The sequence below is a fragment of the Neolamprologus brichardi genome, chromosome 11, assembly GCF_056152115.1.
Source record: "Neolamprologus brichardi isolate AB-2024 chromosome 11, ASM5615211v1, whole genome shotgun sequence".
Lineage (NCBI taxonomy): Eukaryota > Metazoa > Chordata > Actinopteri > Cichliformes > Cichlidae > Neolamprologus > Neolamprologus brichardi.
Genome location: NC_142114.1, coordinates 21227577 through 21250226, shown reverse-complemented (window position 1 = coordinate 21250226; position 22650 = coordinate 21227577). Strand labels below are relative to the sequence as shown.

The window sequence follows — 22650 nt, the reverse complement described above, 5'->3', positions numbered from 1 at the left end:
GTTGGAGAAGGAGGAGGGGGGGGATGTCATAGTGTCAGGGAGGGGGGGAAGCGAGGTAGGTAGGAGAGTAGGGAGAGGGCTCTGCAGTAAAGGTGAGGGTGAGGGTGGGGGGGTTGTGGGCTGGTCAAACCTGTTGAAGAAGTTGTTGAGTTTGTTTGCCTTCTCCACAGTCGTCCCCCCCCCACTGTGCTGTTCTTGGTGTTGTAAAAGCCAGGGAATAAAAATAGGCTTTTAATCTGGACTTAAAAACTGGCACTGATGTAGCTTGTCTAATATGGAGAGGAAGGCTATTCCAAAGCATTGGAGCCGCAACAGAGAACGCTCGGTTTCCTCTAAGTTTTAGCCGTGACTTTGGGACTGAAAGCAACAGTTGCTCAGCTGACCGAAGAAAACGAATGGGGATACGAGGCCTCAACAAATCAGACAAATAAACAGGTGCCAGACAGTTCAGGGATTTAAAAACCAATAAATGGACTTTAAAACGAATCCTAAATTTAATTGGAAGCCAATGTAGGGAGGCCAAAACCGGAGTGATGGTCGAATTTCCTTCTGCCAGTTAAAAATCGTGCCGCGGCATTTTGCACTAGTTACACTGTATCGCATAATTCCTTGTGCACTACATAGAGTAGTATATTTTTTCCGTGTTTCCTGGAAAAATTACTTGTTGCTCCCTTATTCTGCTATACCCATCTTTAAATATTTATTTATAATTACTTCCTAATTTCAAATAAAACACGCTGAAATTCCATTTAATCACGGGGAAATTACGCCCTTGGTAGTGTGCCGTATTATAAAGTGTTACCAAAATGACTGTAGATTTCAGAAATCCTTCTAAAAGAAATAAAAGAATCTCATGAATCACATTGTTCTTTGTTTTGTTCTGTGTTTTTTTTTTGTGCTAATAATACATAATATCTGTAAAAAAAAAAAAAGTACCACCTAAACTCGTGTGCCATACAAATTGAAAGCTGCACACTCCGTCATCTGAAAAGTAAGTCCATGTGGTCTGTTGGTCAAACACCCACAACTGCGCCATCACCGGAGCGCCAATGGTGCTCTGTTGACACTACATTGGGACTGCGAGAATTTTGTTTTACTTAGATGTCTCAGACTCGTGCTCCTCATAGAGGACAAGAAGGACTTGCTGGTTCCTACTGCAGAGGTCATGCGAGAGTATAGGTGAATATCCTCATAACACCAGCGGGCGGAGCAGGGCAGAGCCGACGTGGGCGGGTCAAATGGAGACGAGCTCTGGGAATGTATGTGGTAAGAGATCGGCCTTGATCAGCGGCGCTGTTATGTTGCTATTGGAAGTCGTCCCTACTAAAGGGCATGCTTTGAGCTTTAGCTGCGGAACAAACGCGAAGTAAATAATGTACACGACAGAGCGCAGACGAATGAGCCTGCGAGACTCAAAGAGGAAGGATCCAGTACGGGTGTCCGCTGGAAGTTTGTGGCAGGACTCTTTGGCGTTAGAGCTGAGCGCCAGCAACGGCTCGGGTAAACAGATCGTTTCTCCGCGGAGTCGAACCAGAGCAGTGTCAGTGGCATACATTGTCAACGAGGACGCGTCAGTGCCGCACACCGAAGAAAACTTATCACTAAAGTGTCTGAAGGAAGCCTGCGCGGACGCACACGCTCTTCTCAAAACGATTTCATTTGACAGAATTTCCCAAGGCACTACAGACATTCTGGATAGTTTCTACAATGCAGGCAAGTGATGGCATGCAGACTGTAGGGTAATGTAGCGGATATATGAGCACAGAATAATACCAAATTACGCAAGTTTACTTTTATAATCCCCCCTTACAGATGTTGCAGTGGTGGAAATAAGCGACTCCTTTTGCCAGCCTTCCCTTTTCTACCATCTTGGAGTGAGGGAAAGTTTCAGCATGACTAATAACATCATTCTGTATTGTTCTAAGCAAGATAGTGATCTGCAAGCTCATAAGGTAACACATGCTCCCATTTATTGTTACATATTGTTTATTTTATATAGTCTCATGTGCTGGAAATGGAAAATAGTTCAACAGGCTTTGCTTTATTACTGCAACTACGGTGGGATATTTTCCTGAAGGGCTAAAATATTGTTGTATCTACATTTGATTTAGAGATGGACCTTATTTAACAGCAAAACACCAGTTAGGGTTAAAACTTTAATCTGTGCATTGTACTTAATGTGAGTGAGAGAGATGGAGCCAAAAGTAAAAAGCTATAGCAATTGTTATGCAATGTAAAGCAAGCTATGGCTGCCATTAATTCATATTTTCATCACTGAATAAGTGCACATATTACCTTGTTAAAGTAATTTCAGTGCATTCATAACAAAGCTTTAGCCTTGAAGTCATTTGTGCAACACGCCTGTGACTGCTTTGTCTAGTGTCAAATGATGCTGCGGTTCCATTGTGGTCATGCAAGCTGTCCCAGCATGATATTTGATGCATCTATTGTTGTCCTGCAGGAGCAGTGTGGAAGTGACACCTTCATCCCATATATAGTGTCACCTCAGGGCAAGGTGTTTGCCTGTGACGTTGCCATGATGACTTGTATCAAAGATCTGATGCAACCTAGTTTCCAGCTGGAGCCGCTGCTCATCCCCCTGGTTGAGAAACTGGTGCACCTGCTGAACAATGTGCACATTCAGTCCAGGTCAGACATAAACTTTAGCAGGGTGTGGTTAAACATTATTACTTATTTAAACATTATTATACAGTGAATGCATGTTCTTGAGCTTCCCACGTATGCAATGTCACTTAGCGTGTTTACAAAGGATTGTGAAATTGTGGAATGTAACACCAACACTGGACTATCTGCTGACAGTGAGTACTTCCGGGAGTCAATTAGGCATGAGATTCGCATGGCACGGGAGCGGTTCAGCGGCAGAGCCTTGAGCGAGGAGTTAAACCACATCCAGCAACGCCTGGATAGTGTAGATCTGCTTTCTCCGGATATTGTAATGAGCCTATTGTTGTCCTACAGGGACATTCAGGTATGCATTTATAAATCTGTGTGTCTAAACTAGTGATTATTTATTAACATATTATTTTATGTTATGTTATGGCACGGTGGTTAGCACTGTTGCCGCACAGCAAGAAGGTCCTGAGTTCAATTCCACCATCAGGTGGAGTTTGCATGTTCTCCCCATGTTTGCGTGGGTTCCCTCCGGGTACTCCGGCTTCCTCCCACCGTCCAAAGATATGCAGCTTGTGGGGATAGGTTAATTGGATAATCCAAATTGCCACTAGGCGTGTGCGAGTGAATGTGAGTGCGAATGGTTGTCTGTCCCTGTGTGTTGGCCCTGCGACAGACTGGCGACCTGTCCAGGGTGTACCCCGCCTCTCGCCCTATGACAGCTGGGATAGGCTCCAGCGCCCCCCGCGACCCTGAAAAGGATAAGCGGAAGTGAATGGATGGATGGATGGATATTTTATGTTATTGAATTAAACAAAACAGCATATTGTTGTCAGAACTCAAACAGTTTTAACATTATTATGATCATATGATTGCATATCTATGTTTAGCCATATTTCATTATAAAAGAGCTACTGTTTAATCTGGGAGCCTTCACAAGTATTTGTATCAACAAAGAAGATCAGATTGTGTGTTTAGTGAGCGTATGAGCATTAACAAAAATAGCTATGGGGGGGTTAAATTATTCACAATTGTTTGTAAATAGTAATATTTTTTATATAATAAACTTCATTGTAAATTATTAAAAGTTGTCAGGTGTGATTCAAGCATGATAATCATTATATTTCACTCTCTTCCACTTTTTCTCAGGATTACGATGCCATGATAAAACTGGTGGAGACTCTGGACAACCTGCCTATGTGTCAGGTGGCGAAGCATCAGAATATCAAGTTTCACTATATATTTGCTCTAAACAGGTACCAACATGACTGCTATTGTATCTTGAGCTTGTCAGTATAGTTCTGTTGACATCTTTGGTTCACGCTAGGTGCTTTTGTGTCATTTTCGGGGCGATCGTGGCTCAAGAGTTGGGAGTTCGCCTTGCAATCGGAAGGTTGTCGGTTCGAGCCCCGGCTTGGACAGTCTCAGTCGTTGTGTCCTTGGGCAAGACACAAGACACTTCACCCTACACCTACTGGTGGTGGTCAGAGGGCCTGGTGGCACCAGTGTCCGGCAGCCTCGCCTCTGTCAGTGCGTCCCAGGGTGGCTGTGGCTACAACGTAGCTTGCCATCACCAGTGTGTGAATGTGTGTGTGAATGGGTGGATGACTGGACGTGTAAAGCGCTTTGGGATCCTTAGGGACTAGGAAAGCGCTATACAAATACAGGTCATTTACCATTTTCAGTTTGCAGAGATTTTTTAGAAAATTCATATTCACCCAAGATATGAAGTTCTTTATCATCACAGTGGTCTGTTATGACATATACCCATCCTAGGAGGAATCAGCCCGGAGATCGTGAAAAGGCTTTGAAAGAAATTCTGCCAATTGTGGAGTCAGGGAACAAGGTGGCATCAGACGTCTACTGCCTGTGTGGACGCATCTACAAGGACATGTTCATGAGCTCAGCGTTCACTGATGAGTCCAGCAGAGACCAGGCCTGCTATTGGTACGCCAAGTTAGGCCATACAAAGTTTTCCACATTTGAGAAAAGTGGCATTTATGTCATGTTTTCCAGACTGTTTCTTTTATATAACTTGCCAGGTATGGGAAAGCCTTTGAGACAGAGCCAACTCTTCACTCGGCCATCAACAATGTGGTCCTCCTGATAGCAGCTGGCCATGAATTTGAGACGTCTATAGAGTTGCGCAAACTAGGTGCTTTCTGTTTTTTACCTTTCCATCAGAGAAAACTTAATGTCTGTGGATTTATTGTGTCATGCATTGAATTTGATCCTTGAAATTCATTTTTTTGATGTTTTTAAATGTCTGAGATGATGTGAAGTGCCAGAAAATATATTATTAGGATTCATCATAAGCTCAGTCAAAATTAGATTAACACTAAACATTTATTAGTTGTGTTTTAAAACGTATTTCCTGTTACAAAAACTTTGAAAAGTAGAACATGTCATTAGTGCAATAAATGTTCAACTGAGCCACAGGATATGAGTCACGTAATTGTAATACTCATTAATCCCAGTCAGTGAACACTGCACCTTTATGAATGGGGAGATTGTCATCCTGGAAGAGAGCGCATCCTGGAAGACAGGATAGAAATGTTTGCTTTTATTCTTGTCTCCAACTTGTCAAATATACCCCAAACTGTCCCAGCTCACAGAGCCACCAGATCCTATCACTGAAGGGAGTAAAAATTAAGTTGTTTTTTCACGTAATTTCTCACCCATTTGTGAGAAAATGCATTTCATTATGCTGTACACATCATATCATGTTGTTTTCAGTTGTTGGCCAATCATGTTTTGACAGTGCATAGTATTATAAAGGCATATTACATTGTATTCAATTATTTATTTTGTTCTTAGTCCATAAATGAGGTTGTAACTGTGGTCAGGGTCATCCTCTGTTGATTTGTTAGTAACCTCTTTTGTTTTGTTTTATGATGTCAATGTCTAGGTGTGACTTTAAGCACCCTGCTGGGTAGAAAGGGTAGTCTGGAGAAGATGAAGGACTACTGGGATGTAGGTTTCTACCTCGGAGCAAACATTCTTGCAGGTGAATACAGGAAAGTCATTGAGGCCTCTGAGAAGCTCTACAGACTCAAGGCCCCTGTTTGGTGAGGCTTAATCATCCATTGTTGATGAGCAGTATCAAGGTGTTTAATCGGTTACTAAGCCACATGTATTTTTATATGATTGTTTTTATTAAAAGTGTGAAAAGCAAATAACAAATAACTGACGAGTTCAATTCCTGTTAGGTATGTGGCATCTATTATGGAGACGTACATCCTGTACCGTCGGTTTGCCAAGTTACCTGAAGTGAGATCTCCTAAACAAGATACAGTGGACTTCTGGATGGAGCTGCTTTTGCAGACCTGTAAACCCACTGCCTCATCAAACTGTTGTCCAGTAAGACCAAACACCTTACTGTAGCTGTAAATAATAAACAGGACACTCATCTTCTCATGGAGTAACTATTAATCAGGATTCAGTTCTGCTCATTTGGATTGTTAAGTTAACATGTAACAAATTTAATGCTTTAAAAATGCATTAAACAGCTACGTAGATGTTTAAAATAGATAGTACTGGAACTGGTGTTTTTCAGGTGCTCATTCTGGAGCCCAGTAAAGTCTTCCAACCAGCTATTGTGTCTGTGAACGAGGAGGACCAAAGTCAGACTGTCCAGCTAAAACACGCCACACGCTTAAAGGTATGTAAACTGTCTGGGCCCCCACTCTTTGAGCCACTCTCTGATTGGAAGACATTTGACTCTTTGAACAAGTCATACATACGTGTGTATTTTGTAATAAACAAGTTTTCTGTCTGAGTGTACAGTCAGCTGGGTGAGTAGGCATGTTCTTTTAGAGCCACTGTGCATTTAAAACATCAATATATGTTCCTTTTATTCTTGCATATGTATTTATTAGTGTGTAAAAACTGGTTTACTGTGCGTGACAAACTCTGTATTAGCTGTAAAACACTCTTTTAACCTGTGTCTAAATCTGTATTTAATTCTGCAGAAGGGCTTAAACCAGTGGACCTTCCAAGCTTCTGAAATTCGGGGAGTGAGGTAAAATAGAGCAGAGCATGTGACCTTTTTGTTGATTCCTCTGTGTCTGCAGGTCAGTGTTACTGTGTACTTCAGCTGTGTCCCGTCTACCGGACAAATATTCCAGAAAAAGTCATCTGCTGGGTGACTTTTTATCAGGCTGTGGTATCATAGGGGGGATGATGAAAAACACATTTTCTATTAGAGCCTAGGGGGGCCTTGCTCTTTATCACTAATACTTAATACATTTGATTTACTTTTATTTACCTATAGCTCACAGTGAATTAGAAACAATAGCCATCTCCTTCAATAGAACAAATAAGGGTTATGAGATACAGCCTGTGATGTCGTCTATGTCAGTTTTATGTTCAACATATTCAAACATAAAGGTTTGCCTGTTTGAATGATTAAAACCTGTTTACGTCTTTCTCATTGCAGTGCTTCAAAGATTGATGAGCGGAGCTGCTTTCTGTACGTCCACTACAACTCGGATGATTTCCAGCTCTGCTTCCCATCTGAGATTCACTGTAAGGGGTGAGTGATTAACACTTGTGTGAGATCATGTGAACGACATCCTCGCAGATCAACTGATTTGCTAGATGAGATCTAACAGGTTGTGTGTACAGGGTGCAGAAAAAGTGTCGGCATACAAATGAAAGTAGTCAATGACTGTTATTACTTGGTATGAGTCATATTTCCTGTACTGCCCTTACTTGCTTTTCAGAAACCTCTTGACATAATTTAGAAAAAAAACAAACATCCGAGGTGAAGTAACAAGTACTGCACTACCACACAAGTTTTAGTTTGCTGTCTGCTGCCATATTTTTTATAGTTTTTGACAGAAGCTTATATTCACTCATGACTGGCATGAATGTCAAGTTAATTTAGAGTTTTTAATGGTTTCTTTCTCCTGTTCTTTTTCCAAGGGTGGAATGACTGTAGAACATCTCTAATGACTTTTAAAAATCACAAATTGAATGAAGAAATTAGAATTTAAGTTAGACATTCTGTAATTCACACAAGGTGAGAAATATACATATAGGCTCATATACACATTCACGCACTTAAATCTTTTAATAAGTTGCGCCGAAGGTCTTTTAAATGGACAAGAACAAGGTCTTAACTTCTTGTTAGTGATCATGATTGACTATAACTAGTAGTTTCTCTTAGTAAGTAGTAAGAATTTATTTGACAGCATTCACTGGATTGACCAATACTCAGAACAACAGGAAAATCTTAGGAGCTCAGTGACGACCTAATAAGGAGAGTTTTAGATTTAACCAATTTGAGGAGGTCTTCTGGAGCCATTTCAAAAAAACTGCGGATTCAGACAATTGTATCTAAGTAAAGCTTATTTGCATAGGCTTATTTAGATGGTCCCGAAGAAGACTCAAGCTGTCACCCTCAAATGAGAAGAAATTATTTAGGCTGTTTAGGAACAGCTAAGGAACTACTAAACACTTTCCAAAATAAATGGAGTTTTACAGCACCATGAACTCAGTGGGTTCCAACCAAGAAAAAGTCCCTCCAGACTAAATACCTTCAAGATTTGCTGAAATTTGCAGCTGCAAACATGGACAAGCCAAATGCCTTCTGCAGAAGGGTTTTACACTTAAATGGCCACAATGACAAGAGGTATGTTTGTAGGAGTATAGGAGAGGGACACTGTACCAGCTCTCATGGTACAGTGTCACGGTAGTGGTAGCATCATGCTCTAAGGCTGTTTTGCTACCAGTGGTACCAGTACATTGATAAAAATGGATGGAATCATTCCTTAACTTCTCTATATTTGGGTGTCCCAGCAAGACAATTATCCCAAACACACAAAGCTGGTTTTACAAGGGATAAAACAGGCTGCCAAAACATTTGAATGGCCTTCCCAAAGTACCGACTTTAACCATAATGAAAAGTTATGGCTTAAAAGCCAGGTTCATACCAGGAAACCAACCAATTCAAATGAACTCTAGCACTCCTGCCAAGAAGAGTGGTCACATATCCAGCCAGAATTATGCCAGAAGCTTGTACCAAAAGTGTCTGGTAAACCAAATATCAGTGGGGCACGTACAGTATGTGTAGCCTGTATGTTTAATTTTCACTCTGTTTGGATGAGAAAAAATCCCAAATGAATTCAAAACTTCTGCACCCACTTATTGCTTTTTAAAGTTATGTATGCTGTGCAATCATTCCACCCTGGAAAACAGAATAGTTTAATGAAATCTATAAACGCCCAATATGATCAAACATCCATGCCCATTATGAGTGTAAATGATTTTCTGACCACAGCTGCATATAATAGAGTTTGTTTGTTTGTTTCCTATTAACACACTGCCAAATATAACATCCTGCTTTTCCTGTTTTCACTGGTATGTTTTCTTTTAAACAAATTAAGTTAAAATGAAACAAACTGTGATAAATAGAACTAATGAGGGATTACTTGTAAGCAAAATATCCACATTTTCAGTCTCACATTAACCTTTTTTATCACTTGTTTTTTTTAATTACCAGAGACAATATCAGGCTTCTCATTCACATCTATTCAAATTTGATCAGCCATTGAAAATAAATATGAATTTTATTGTAGCTACTTGCAGTTGTGTATTTTGGTGTGTGTGAACCAGTGTGGCTAACAGCCAAAAACCTACCAATCTGTTTATAAGTAAATCCCTCAGCAGAAATCTACAGGGACCTCTTCACTTGAGCTGATGTTTACTGAAAGTATATTTAAATTTATGCTCCAGTGAGAAATATTTTTATGTATGTCTCTTCTCTACCTAGTTTCTGTGAGTTGGTAAACTCCCTTCTCCAGGAGGCTGAAAACCATGTTCAAGATATAGAACATACACTCGGAGAAATACTAGAGGTCAGTTACAGTTCCTTCTATATCCGGATGCAATATGTGTTTTATTTTAGGTCTGTGTTAAAAAAAAAAGTGAATGCCCTTTTATTTAGAACTGAGCTACTCTTGCAGACGTGGTTTTACGTGTGTTTCACTCTCATAAAACCATGATTAAAGTTAAAATTTGAAAAGCCAGTGTTATTCATAAAGAATATATCAAATCTATGTCTGTCAGAACTGCCTTAACTCTACATGACAAAGCAAAGTGCTGGAAACATTTCTCTGATATTTTGCTCCATATTGACATGATAGTGTCACATGGCTGCTGGAGATTTGTCGATTGCACATCCACAATGCAAACATCCTATTTCACCACATCCCAAAGGTGCTCTAGTGCATTGAGATATGTTAAAAAAATATATTAAATCACTTCCACCAGCTTGAACCATTGGTGCAAGGCGAGATGCATCCTTGCCTTTTGCATTCAAAAGAAACTCATATGTTTCTTGTAGTAGGTAGTACTAGTGAGAGAGTAACTGGGTAAACTAGAAAAACATTGGTGGGAAGAAATGCTCAAAATGCTGTTTTGATTCATTTAAGGTGGGGACCCCATGCAAAGTGTAGCCTAAGTTTCCGGTTCTTAGTTTCCTGTTTTAGTGAGTTTTTATTTGAGTTACTGTTGCCTTAGTATCAGCTCAGAGCAGTGTGGACAGTCTCCTCTGACAACTGGCGTTAACAAACCATTTCTGTCCAGAGAACTACTGCTCACTCGATATTTTCTCTTTTTTGGACCATTCTGTGCAAACTAGACATGGTTGTTCAGGAAAATCCCCGTAGATCAGCAGTTTCTGAAATACTCAGACAAGGCTGGTCTAAATATGAATCATACTGTCTTCAAAATCACTTAAATGACCTATATTCCCCAGTCTGATGCTTGGTTTGAATTTCAGCAGGTAGTCATTTCCATCTCTGCAAATCCTGCCATTCTCCGCTGAACTCTGACATCAACAAGGCGTTTTACCCAGAGAACAGACACTCACTGGATATTTTCTTTTTTCAGATCCTTCTTTGTAAGCCTTAAAGAGGAAAATCTTAGTACGTCACCAGTTTGTGGAAAACCCAGACCAGCCTTTCTGGCACCAACGCCCATGCTATTTCAGTCACTTAAATTTCTCCACATTCTGGTGTTCATTTCCTACTTCATTATGTCGTTTTCACCATGCAATGAGCTGCTGCCATGTTATTGACAGATGACATATTTGCATTAAATATTGATCAGGTATTTGTGAGTTCATGAGTATAGTAAAACCTTTAGCAGATGTCGCATTTTGCCTTATCTAAACCTCTGAATGAAGGTCTCCTTAAGTTCCTAAAATTCTGTTTCCATTCACTCTATACTGATTCTTACTGATTCTCATTCTACAGTATATCTATGAGACCAATGAGAATGGTGACAAGGTAATACTTGGTAAAGGAACTTATGGTGTAGTGTACGCTGGAAGGGACCTGAGCAACCAAGTACGCATCGCCATCAAAGAGATCCCCGAGAAGGACAGCACGTAAGAAAACACATATGTTACCCTTCTGATGTTGTCACTTTCAGATTACGCTGTAGTCAACAAAATCTGCTCAGTTACAGTAATAATATGATAGCGTTTAGGTAGTGTTAACCACATAAAAAGAAAAATACACTGTTGGCTCTAGTCAGACGTGGGAAAAAAACCTATATGTAGCAAAATATTTATTGCTTTTGCAAACTTTTAAGGCAAAGGTTTAAGCGATTAAGTCCCCTTAAATAGTTTGTTTGTACACCCAAAATCCAAACCTAGTTGTGGTATATTGTTTATAACTCCTTTTTAATGATGGAAATGAAAAGAGGCCTAAATTAGACAATGCAAATCACTTGTAAAAACACAACAATCTCACAGCAGTACCTTTATTCTTTTGTGTTGATTAGGTATTCTCAGCCCCTGCATGAGGAGATTGCTCTGCACAAGAGGCTTAAACACAGGAATATTGTCCAGTACCTGGGCTCTGTCAGTCAGGATGGTTTCATCAAGATCTTCATGGAAGAAGTACCTGGGGGTAAAAAGATGACATTTGATCTTCTAACACTCCTAGCAATAAGAGTACCTGTCATTACTTAATCGTAGCTGTAATATAAAGCAAAGCTTCAAAAAAGGTTTTCTTTGATTTTTTTAAATTTCACATCTGTTTGTGGAAAGAGCTGTTATCACAATGTAAATGTGTAATTAATCAGTTTGCTCATATGTAATCTACAAGCAAATAATTATCCTCTGACGTAATGAAATTGGGTCACGGGGTGGAGCGATGTGGTTTGGGAAATCGGAGACATGGCGTCAAGCACAGGTTCCTGAGAAATTCTTAAACACACACAAGCCTTGATGTTCCCTATAAGTCTGTTTCCTTGCTTTCTGTCTGCTATTTGTCATGGGCTTCAGGGAAATCATGTGACCAGAATTGTAATGCATGTGTGATTATGTAACATCTACTGCAAGCCAGTTTTAAAGAAGTGGGTGGTTCTGAAGACATCCTGTTCAGTGGAGGAAAATGTTTACAGACAATGGTGTGATTGTCAGAAGGCTTTGTTTGATTGTGCCAAATGTAATGGAGAAACAGTTATTTTAGTTGTGCATGTGATATCATTATTGCATCTTTTTTTAAAACTAATAACCTTGTCAGGCGCTGGTTTAGTTCAGTGCGTGAGTGGGTGACCGTATGGCACGTGGCTCGAAATCAGTGGCGTGGGTCACCTTGTGAAATTATGCATTTCCTCTTACAGGTAGCTTGTCTTCTCTTTTGCGCTCGAAATGGGGTCCTCTGAAAGACAACGAGCCCACCATCATTTTCTACACCAAGCAGATACTTGAGGGTCTAAAGTACCTTCATGAGAATCAGATAGTCCACAGAGACATTAAGGTGAGCACATCACCTTTGGCCTCGTGGCAAATAGTTTTCTGGTCTACTGTGTATTAAAGTTTAGCTTTGTGGTATTCACTGGTTTTGTTCCTTATGCAGGGTGACAATGTACTGATCAACACTTATAGTGGAGTTTTGAAGATATCTGACTTTGGAACCTCCAAACGGTTAGCAGGGATTAACCCCTGTACTGAAACATTTACTGGTAAGTTGACATTCATAACATTATTAAAAGATTGTTATTATTAAAACATTTTTACACGTGAACTCCTCACAGTAGTCGAACTTTCACTTTTCTGGTGGATTTTCAATAGGAACTCTGCAGTACATGGCCCCTGAGATTATAGACCAAGGACCTCGGGGTTATGGGAAGCCGGCAGATATCTGGTCTCTAGGGTGCACTATCATAGAAATGGCAACAGGCAAAACACCCTTTCATGAGCTGGGAAGTCCCCAGGCAGCCATGTTCAAGGTAAAAAAAAAATGAGTTATGTTTTCTACGTAAGTTAAAAATGCTCACAGTGGACTTTACACATAAGGAAATTTGGCAGATTGCGACATTGTGAAATGTCTGGAATTATATTTCATGGAACATTCGGGAGACTTTTCCTTTGGAGACTTTTACATTTCATGATCATTGTTTATTTAGTTTTTTCAAGTACCAGGTGGATATTAGATTGATTAGATATACAAAGTTTTAAATTCAGTTACACTTTAGGTGCATAATTATTTGCACAACACAATTCTGTGTAATTTTGCCTCTGTACAGCCTGACAGTGGTGCACATTTTTATATAGTCCCCCCACTATCAGACCGAGTGATTACACAAAATAACATAACTTAAGTATACAAACTCCTTTTTAACACTTGGATGGAAATCATTTGCAGTCAGTGACACACAATAACATCTTGATTTATTGATAATAAAATCCACTGTAATGGTGTCCAGAAGCAGAATGACAAAAATTGTGTAATTTTCTCAAAACTCATCGTCCTAACACATATGAACCCAGACAAAGAGAGCTATCAGCATAGCGTAAGAGCTATCACAGCACAAGAATCTCAAAGCAGAATGTTTCAATGAACCTTTAAAAAATTCCCAACTAGGTTGGCATGTTTAAGATCCACCCCAAGGTCCCAGAGTGCATGTCAGATGAGGCCAAGAGTTTCATCATGAACTGTTTCGTGCCAAATCCAGATGAACGAGCCACAGCGGCAGAACTGCTTAAGGACCATTTCCTAAAGTTGTCTACGAAGAAAAAAGCTAAAGCTGTTCTGGAATCCCTGTCTATAAGTGAGAAATACACTTAAAATACGCACATTTCACCTCTTACCCATTTTTGCTTTCTATAGCAATGATGCAGAGTATCTAAACCCTATCTCTTACAGCTGACTATCAGCGCAGTATGTCTGTGCCTATCTCCATCCTTGTGGAGGATACTGATTCTTACTCTGACTTGGTTGACCTGTCTTGTTCTCTGGACCTGACGAGGTCGCAGTCCTCTCTCAGAGCAGAAGAAATCTCAGAGAGCCCACCGAGCACCAACAGCTTCCTGTTGTGAGTAAGATTATTCCTCAAAAGAAACTCAAAACCTTTTTTTATGATTATATTGGATCTTACTTTACTGATAAACCACATTGAGGTTCTTCACAGTCCTATAACTTGTGAAAAAAGGCTATAATGCAAAATTCCCCATGCCATTATTAAATAATACATCTGATGTGTTACTGATAGCCATATCTACATTTTTCTATCATACAATGGTTATTTCAGCATGTTCGTGGCTTATTTGTGCCATTTATGTTTGTTTGCATTCAAATTTTCCAGAATACCAGATGACTCCACATCAGACATGAGCAGTCCATCCTCAACAGAGGAGAGTACTGGCCTTTTTATGCTGAGAAAGGACAGTGAGAGGAGAGCCACGCTGCACAAAGTTCTCACTGACTACATAAGCCATGTTGTGTCTAGTATACAGCAGTCTGTGCCTCAGGTGGGTAAAGAAAAGTTACCGCACTGTCGAATTCTGTTATAGAATTGCTCTTCAATTCTGAGACTGAGATTGATTTTAGTTCTCTAATAATGAATAGCTCTTTATTAACGAGTATTTGAAAGCTTATCAATATCTGCATGTTTAAACTATTAGGTACATGTTGACAGTACAGGGTTGTGGGACTCTGTGATACTAGTCCCCTCCGAAGGTGCTCTATTTGATTAATATCTGACCGACACTGACACATTCTTTCATGTTGTTTCCATCAAATTCTGACCCTAAAATCCAAATATCAAAGCAGAAAAATTAAGACTCTGAGGTTCTGTGAACTGCAGCCTCAGTTTCCTGTTCTTAGCCGACAGAAGTGGTACCTGTCTTTTGCTGTTGTGGCTATCTGGTCAATCTCCTCTAATTTCTGGCATCACCAAAGAATTTCTGCCCAATTTCTGTCTCGTGTTACACATATTTTCTTTTTATCTGACCATTCTCTGGAAACCCTAGAAATGGTAGTGTAATGGTAGATCCCAGTGGATCAGCAGTTTCTGAAATACTCACACCAGCCTGTCTGGCACCAACATTTAAAAACATTCAAAGTCAATTAAATCACCTTTCTTCTCCATTCTGGTGCACGGTTTGAACTTCAGCAGGTCATCTTGATTATTTCTGTGTGCCTTAGTTCATTGAATTGGTGACCTGTGTTTGACTGATTAGATAGTTGAGTAAATGAGCAGTGACAAACATACCTAGTAAAGTACCTGGTGAGTGTATAGGCCATACCAAATGAACCAATTCCTTTGTAATCTACTATTAACATATTGCCTTACACGTATTGCACCACCGACATTGCAAACTAGAGAAATAGGAATGTAAAGCCAAAGAATGTACAAGCAAAGGTTACCTGTTTAGCTAAAACCTGTGGGAGTTTCCCTCATGAGGGTTTTGGTCTTTAAATGCTCTTAGATTATTATCTTATGTTTGATAAGATGTTTCTTGAGGATAAATAAGGTTTCTGTGTTTCTTTTTCCTTTCTTTCCATCTACTTCTTTCCAGTTATGTACTGTTTCTCTATAAAAACCTTCAGATTTTTCTTTGCATCACAATTTTTAACCATACTTTTACAATAAGAGTTAATAAAAGATGTTAGTGTATCTCGTTTTATGCATTTAGGTTAGAATTTGTTTTGAGCAGAGCATTTTTGTCATTACTAAAGGAGAAATGACCATTAATAGGAACATTGTTATCAATAACAGATACAAATTTGAAATGTCCACCTTTATCACAGTGAAAAAGACCATTACTCTCCAGCTGAAAAGAACTACAGAGAGATGAAGTAGATGGGTTTATATACTTTGAAAACGAGAACTGCAGAATGTATCTTGATTTTAAAGTCTCCCTTTCTCTGTTAAAAGTATGGTGATGGCTCCTCGATCACTCCAGACCACATCACCAAACTCGTTATTTGTTTACGTGACAACATCCATTCCCCGGACAGGAAGCAGCTTACCAGCGGCTTGCTGGAGCTTCGAGCTATGCTCGTAGCTGCCTCAGTACCTCTGAACAGCCTACAGGTGGTGCTATTTAACTTCCAAGATGCAGTAAGTTACTTCGGAGCCCAAAGCCAGATTTTGCTGGTGATTGCACTTCACAAAGCCAGATTTTGCTGGTGATTGCACTTCACAAATTTCAAGATTTTTTTATTTAGCAATTACATCACAATTGAGAATAAGCCTCCTTATATTCATACAAAACCTTCTGACCATAGGTGAAAAAAGTGTTGAAGCAACAAAAGGTGAAACCTCATTGGATGTTTGCTCTGGACAATCTGCTGAGACAGGCAGTACAGGATGCCATAACTGTATTACTGCCAGGTAAAGTAGGCATGTGCTTCATTCCATGATCTGTCTAAGAGTGTTTGCCAGAGGAACATTGTCAAGCAGATCTTCAGTTGATATTTCATTGTGTTTATATTTTATTTACATTTAAATGTATTTATTTTCTTGCCTGTTGATTTTTTTAATTTATTCATTTATATTTCTTACTTATCTGTTTTTCTGATACTAATTTACCCTTTGCCTTTCAGAACTCAAACTCCATCTGCAGTCCTCGTTCGAGAGTGAGGACAACACTTCTGAGGAGCTGTTTGCCGATCCAGACACTCCTGTAGCTCTAGTCCCCGACCAGCTGGTGGCACCAGCATACACACAGCAGCCAGATCCAGCAAATGACGTGCTGCCTAGAGCCAACCCTAAACCTGCGGACTTCAACCTTAACACCAACTGGCCACTCAGCGAGAACCTGAGAGATCTGCGACTGGAGACCAGAAGGTTTATTTCGCCTGTCACCTTTATCGTTCAGAGAATCTACAGGTTTATTCGATTCTCTGAACAAACTACATACATATATAAAATACATTTTTTGTTTTCTCAGCTTTCTTTTCATATCCCCCTCATATTTCCTGTAAAATAGAATAATTGTCACTAACATTCCTATTAGGTGTACACAGTGATTCATTTAATTTTGGGTTGCAGGGCTTTCTGCTGCGTGTTAAGGCTGTTTGTGTTGTGTTTCAGACTGCTGAATCATCTAAGCGAGAAGGAGACAGAGTATCAGGAGCTACTGAGGAACTCTCTCTGGAGAAAACAACAGCAAATAGATGCACTGAGGAAAGAATCAGTCAATGAGGGTAATGTTGTTTTAATGCCAAAACTTGTTACATCTTACAAAATACTAGCACAGTAACTGCTGTGTTACAGTAAGCACTTCTTTCCCCACTCACCTCTTTTCACTCCCCATTCCCCACTACTTTTTTTTGTCATCTCTCTCTCATAATGTGTATTTTTTCCTGTCTATCCCTGCTCCCTTCTCTTTCCCCTCACCCTCCAGCTGGTCATGGCAGATGGGTGCCCCTCCCTGAGCCTGGTTCTGCTGAAGGTTTTTTCCTGTTAAAAGGCAGTTTTTCCTTCCCACTGTCGTAAAGGGCCCACTCATGGGGGACTGCTTGGTTGTTAGGGTTTTCGTCAATACTATGGGTTTTACCTTACAGTACACAGGGAATTGAGGTGACTGTTATTGTGGATTTGTGGTTTATAAAGAAGCTTGAACTGAACTGAATTGTGTCTGTGATCGTGCGTTTTTCTGCAAGCTGAGTTGTGCCAAATAAAGGCAGCCTGCTTTATTTTCCTGATTTGAAATATTTACAAAAGGCTATATCATTGAAGTGTATTCTCCTGATTTGCTATATCCTGAACTCAATTAGACTTGAATCTGAACCATTCCTTTAGATGATAAAATTTTCTTGAATATTTGAATATTCTGTTTGTACACAACAATCAAACCTCTAACCCTAGAAAATTAATTCAAGTTTTGCGATTTTTTTTTTTCCCTACTAGATATGAGACAGCGAACAAAGATGTTTAATAGTTATTTGAGGAGCACTGAAGTTATTCTCTCACCTGTTATCTGACAAACATCAACACAAGCTGTGACATGAGCAGTATCATTTGAAGGGACCAAGCCTTCTTTGGATTATCAGTACACTCTGTGATTCTAATTACTATTTCTTAACATCTGCGCCAAGCAATCCCTACCACACCTTAGCTACAGGCTGATGGCGGATTTCTGCCTGACTAGTTGCTGTCAGAGGCGTTGGCTGCCAGATCAGCTGCTAATGTGCTCTAACTTGACTTGTTAGTTTGTATAATGATTATACGGGCTGGCTGCCGAAGACGCTTTTGTTCCATTAAATACGCCATGTGTCTGAGAAAATCTAATGGTTGTAACTCTGTGCATTATAGATGTGGAGTTGGCTTCACAGAAAAGCTCCAGACCAGAGAAGAAAGCCTTAGCGCGCTGGCTAAAGACTGTCCCCGTAGATCAAGACACTATCAACAAGGTAAATTCAGCAAAAGCTCAACTTTGCCTTTTTAACACCCCTAAAGCTACTTCGTGTTACTCATCCACCTGGTATTAATCCACACCTCTGTGATCCTGTTTTCCAGTTGCTCTCTCATGAGTTCACCTTGGACTGTCTCCTCCGTATGGCCGCCAAGGATGACTTGATGTACTGTGGAATAAGGTGAGCTGCCTCCACGCATCACCCCCTCAAAACGCGAAGTCTACACCGTTATTTTAAGTTTCATCATAAGTTTAAGCAAAGTGACATTGCACATGAATGTGAGTCCACTGTTGCTGTTGCAGAGGCGGCATGCTGTGTCGAATCTGGGCAGCTGTAACAGCTTACCGGAAGACCCAGCTCAGCACGCACAATGAGGACAGCGAGGACACCCTTCTTTAATGGCTGCTGATGTTACACATCAAAGGGCAGGTTCATAGACAGGCTGGCCCTGTGTGTGGTCTGGAGGAACAGAGGCATTTCAGGTTGCTGATGTAAAGCAGATAAAATTTTGAAGACATTTTTAGACTGTGAATGTACTATAAAGGAGCATCAGAAGCTTTTTACTGAAAAGCTAAGTCATGTCAAAATTTTATTTTGTTATTTTATGTTTTTACATTTTATCAGGGTGTCAGAAGGTAGAGCTTTAATTGTATCATAGAAGATATTTCATCTAGTGACGCTGTTTTCCTGTTTCACAGAAAGCTAAGCAGGATTTGAAGTTATTAGAGACTATATATAAGACTAACCTGTATTCCTTGTTTGGAAAACAAATGTTATTTGTACTATAAGCCCTTATAAATTCATTCAAATAATAAACAGGAAGCATTTTTTAACAGTCATTCAGACTGGCTTGTTATCTCCACACAGTCCTTTGTTTCTAACAGGGAGAAGGTTTTTTTCAGGGTGTGATGTATCATGGAAGAAGTGATGTAGTGGTGAACAGTCTTTAAATTCCACACGTGTTTCCTCATCTGTTTTCACTGTGTTGACGTCTCCTTAGAGACAGTGACGTGAACGTTGTGTGTGTTGGTCGATATGTGTGATGCATGTGTCTGAGAAGGTCTATTGTATGACTTTTTGCTGCTCTGTGTGGTTTCATGCTGTCTAGTACTTAGTTCTTCAGTTTATGAAAAAGAGTTACATTTTAAGTCTAGACATGAGAAACTGGGCTCGAGTAAAATGACGAGACTTAGAAAATGAAGAAAAAGATCAGGAGTGTAACATTTCAGAATGAGTTAGGCAAACAATCTTTAGAGAAGAATGAGGAGATTCTGAGGATGTTCTTTATTTTAATAGGAGTGACAGAAAGGCAGTTTAATGTCATATGCTTGTTCACTCCATTCTCTTTTAGTAGGGATGTGACTTCAGTGGAAGCATTGGGCTGGCTCCTGCTAGCCATAGTACTCATTATTGTAAGTACTATTCGAATGATGTGCAAAAATACATGTCGCCAAATACTAGCTAGTATTTGCTTTTAAGTCCAGCCCTCTATAGCAAACATAAAAGCATTTTCCACAGAGTGATGTACATTAATATGCAATACACAACAAATGTGCCATTTGACCTACAACCCTGAATTGAAAAAGTAGAAGATGGATGAATGGATTGGTGGATAAATTCGCAAGTGCCAAAATTTAACAGCCGTTCTACTCCTAAAGGTTGAGAACTTTTAACTTTTCTGGTGCTAATAATTGACTCATCTCTGTCAAACCGAAAACCAGGCTAATTGGTGCCTACACGTAAAATTATAAAAATATATCTGAGTGCTGCAAGCTTGCATTTTTCCCCACCTGAAACGTTACAAAACTGCATTTAGGAGGAGATGAATTTAAGACAGTCTGAAAGACTAAGAATGCTAACATAAAAGTACCTCTACTGAATATGAAGGCAAAGCAAAACCGAAGTAAGCAAAGGTTGTCAACCAGTACGGGCCATTGCTGACACGATGCTAGAGACAAAATGGGACAAAATTAATCTCTTTGGACTGTGTGGCAAAGGAAACTTTGCACAGGGAAGAATCTGCAAAGTCAGCATGGAAAGGCAGTTGCCCAGACAGACACAGCCACAGCATCGGTCTTTTAACAATGATTTATTGACAGCAATGGCACTCACGGTAATGGGAGTGTATGATTTCGGGGTGAGCTAAGGCCAACACAACAAACAAAACTCAACCTAGGCTTCGGTTCTCCTCTGACCTGTTCACGGAAAAGAAAAGAAAGGAATAACACAGTCTGACCTCCGTGGTCTAAAAACACAGGAGAAAAGAAGGCGTCCCAAAATAATCGGCAGCTCACCCCTACTTGCTCCGCACTTCACACACATGCCCGACCATTTAACCAAATAGCTATTGCTACGGATGCTCCGTCTGGACCTGCGGCAAGTGCACGGGAAGTCTTTTATAGTCCATGTCCACAGCAGGAACCAGTTACATCAGGCCTTTCCTTAGGTCCACCAATCACAGCCGAGCCCCTGCACAGGTGAATTTGCATACACACATTAAGAAATAGATAACTCACCAACACAGGCACGTAACACAGTCCTCTCTGGAGATCTGTGGATACCTCCTGCATAGAGTTTAAGAGAAAATCCCTTAATGAAGAATAAAAAGAAAATGCAAAAAATGTGATTTGTGTCTGTGAGGTGTGCCCACGGATTTCCACATATATCAGTTAGTGCTTTTTACAGATTTAAGTCTGAAGAAACGTAAAGTTGGATTGCTCTAGGCTATCTTTTAACTTTTATTAACCGTACTAGTATTTCAAAAATGGATGAATCCACTATCAGAACATCTAACTATAATTACAAATTTGCAATATTAAACACTACCGAGATACTAATTAAAATCCACTGTAGCTCATATATCACTCGTACTATAATTCAAAACTGGCATTTCCCTTTCCTGTGTTCACAGATTCATGATATGCTTTATTCATTCGTTGTCATAAGGTCTGAAAAGCTCTCCACAGACTTGGCCAAAATACTGATTACGTCTGTCTGGCAGTGAAGATCAAAAGCTCTGATTTACCTTTGCATTGATTTAATGAGCTCAGCAAATCGGAAGGTGTATCAGTAAATCAAGTAAGGCATCTTTCTCTTGTGTCCTTGGATGCTGTCTCAGAGAAAAGTAATCGCCCTGCTCGAGTGTTATCAACCAGTTTTAACAAATTTGACCATCTCCTATCTCCAGATCCTTGCTACCTATTATTTGTTTATCAAAGCATGCAAGATACACAACGAAGCATCCTCTTTATAGTTGATATTTAAAATATATGTATTTATAACTTTTGCATTCACCTCGACTTTTAAATAAATCTGTTTTTGAGATTTGAGTGTTCAAATGTATTTCTTTTAGGTAAAATGACAAAAGGTGGTTGCTGTTATGTCTGGCACACTAACACTCACATGAATTCTTAACAGTGAGTCACATTGCCTTAAAGAAACAACACAGGCAGCTGTGGCCATATTAGATTCATTTCCTGATACACATAATTGAATGTAATGTGAATGTATCCCCCTGAGTCTCGCTTGTTTGAATAAGCTTTAAATCGCAGTAACATTAGGATTGTACAGCTAATAGCATGCAAACTGTTGGCTTTGATCAGCCAGTACGCCGTGTGTCAACTTACTAATGTGGAGAGAGAGTAGAGTCAAGGTTACATTATGTTTTTCATTATTCACACTGACAGTCCAATTCTCTTTTTATTGAACATATAAATCTGAAAAATGCTATTTGTGTTGTTCTTTCTGCACTGTCTGTTTATCTATTCTGTTAAGTATATTAAGAGCAATGAATAAAGCTCAGCTCCTTGTATGTGTACACTTATTTAGCAAATAAATCTAATTCTGTTTTTCACAATCTTGAATGAGTCTTATAAATTGCTGCATATCCTTTAGTCTGTGCTTCCTGCATTCCTAAAGGAATCATGTTTGTGTTGCCTTATCACTGTTCATTCTTCTCTTTCCTTAATCCCTCATTTCTGTTCTGTCTGGAGGTGGAGCTAAGCTACTGATATGCAAATAACAGGGACTGCTGTCAGGGGGATTTTGGCAGGCTCTTGGGGGTGGGGGGGGATTGAGGACGACACACTGGGAGGCCCAGAAGCTCCAGGGATTACTGAGCTCACCCTGTTTGCCATCCCCCAAAGGACAGGTAACCCCCCCCCCACACACACACACACACACACACACACACACCCGTCCTGAACAGCAGCAGCAGCATGCGTGGTAGAGAGCTAAATTTGACCATTTCTTGTGAGATATGATTAAAAATGCAGCATGAGTCAGACTTTTTGCGCCTGCACTGAAGAATAAATAATGTTTCTAAATGTAGCACCACTTCAAGCGGAGGTTAGTT

The 22650-nt window shown here is 39.9% G+C and overlaps 1 protein-coding gene across 2 annotated transcripts; it reads left to right on the top strand.

Moving 5' to 3' along the window:
* The first annotated feature begins 990 nt into the window (after positions 1-990).
* LOC102781953 (mitogen-activated protein kinase kinase kinase 5) lies at positions 991-21965 on the top strand. 2 transcript variants are annotated; one of them, XM_087848326.1, is made up of 28 exons: positions 991-1713; positions 1813-1952; positions 2462-2649; positions 2821-2989; positions 3781-3887; positions 4408-4578; positions 4674-4786; positions 5540-5699; positions 5841-5991; positions 6188-6292; positions 6603-6652; positions 7070-7165; positions 9407-9491; positions 10893-11026; positions 11425-11552; positions 12271-12407; positions 12507-12612; positions 12722-12879; positions 13515-13701; positions 13797-13965; positions 14236-14401; positions 15811-15996; positions 16164-16269; positions 16482-16725; positions 16972-17084; positions 18196-18293; positions 18400-18476; positions 18599-21965. In XM_087848326.1, the coding sequence occupies exons 1-28, from the start codon at positions 1374-1376 to the stop codon at positions 18693-18695; spliced, it is 3981 nt and encodes a 1326-aa protein (XP_087704452.1). In that variant the 5' UTR covers positions 991-1373; the 3' UTR covers positions 18696-21965. The 2 variants fall into 2 exon arrangements, with proteins under 2 accessions (XP_087704452.1, XP_087704451.1); XM_087848325.1 differs by having other exon boundaries at positions 15811-16032.
* Positions 21966-22650: the final 685 nt, after the last annotated feature.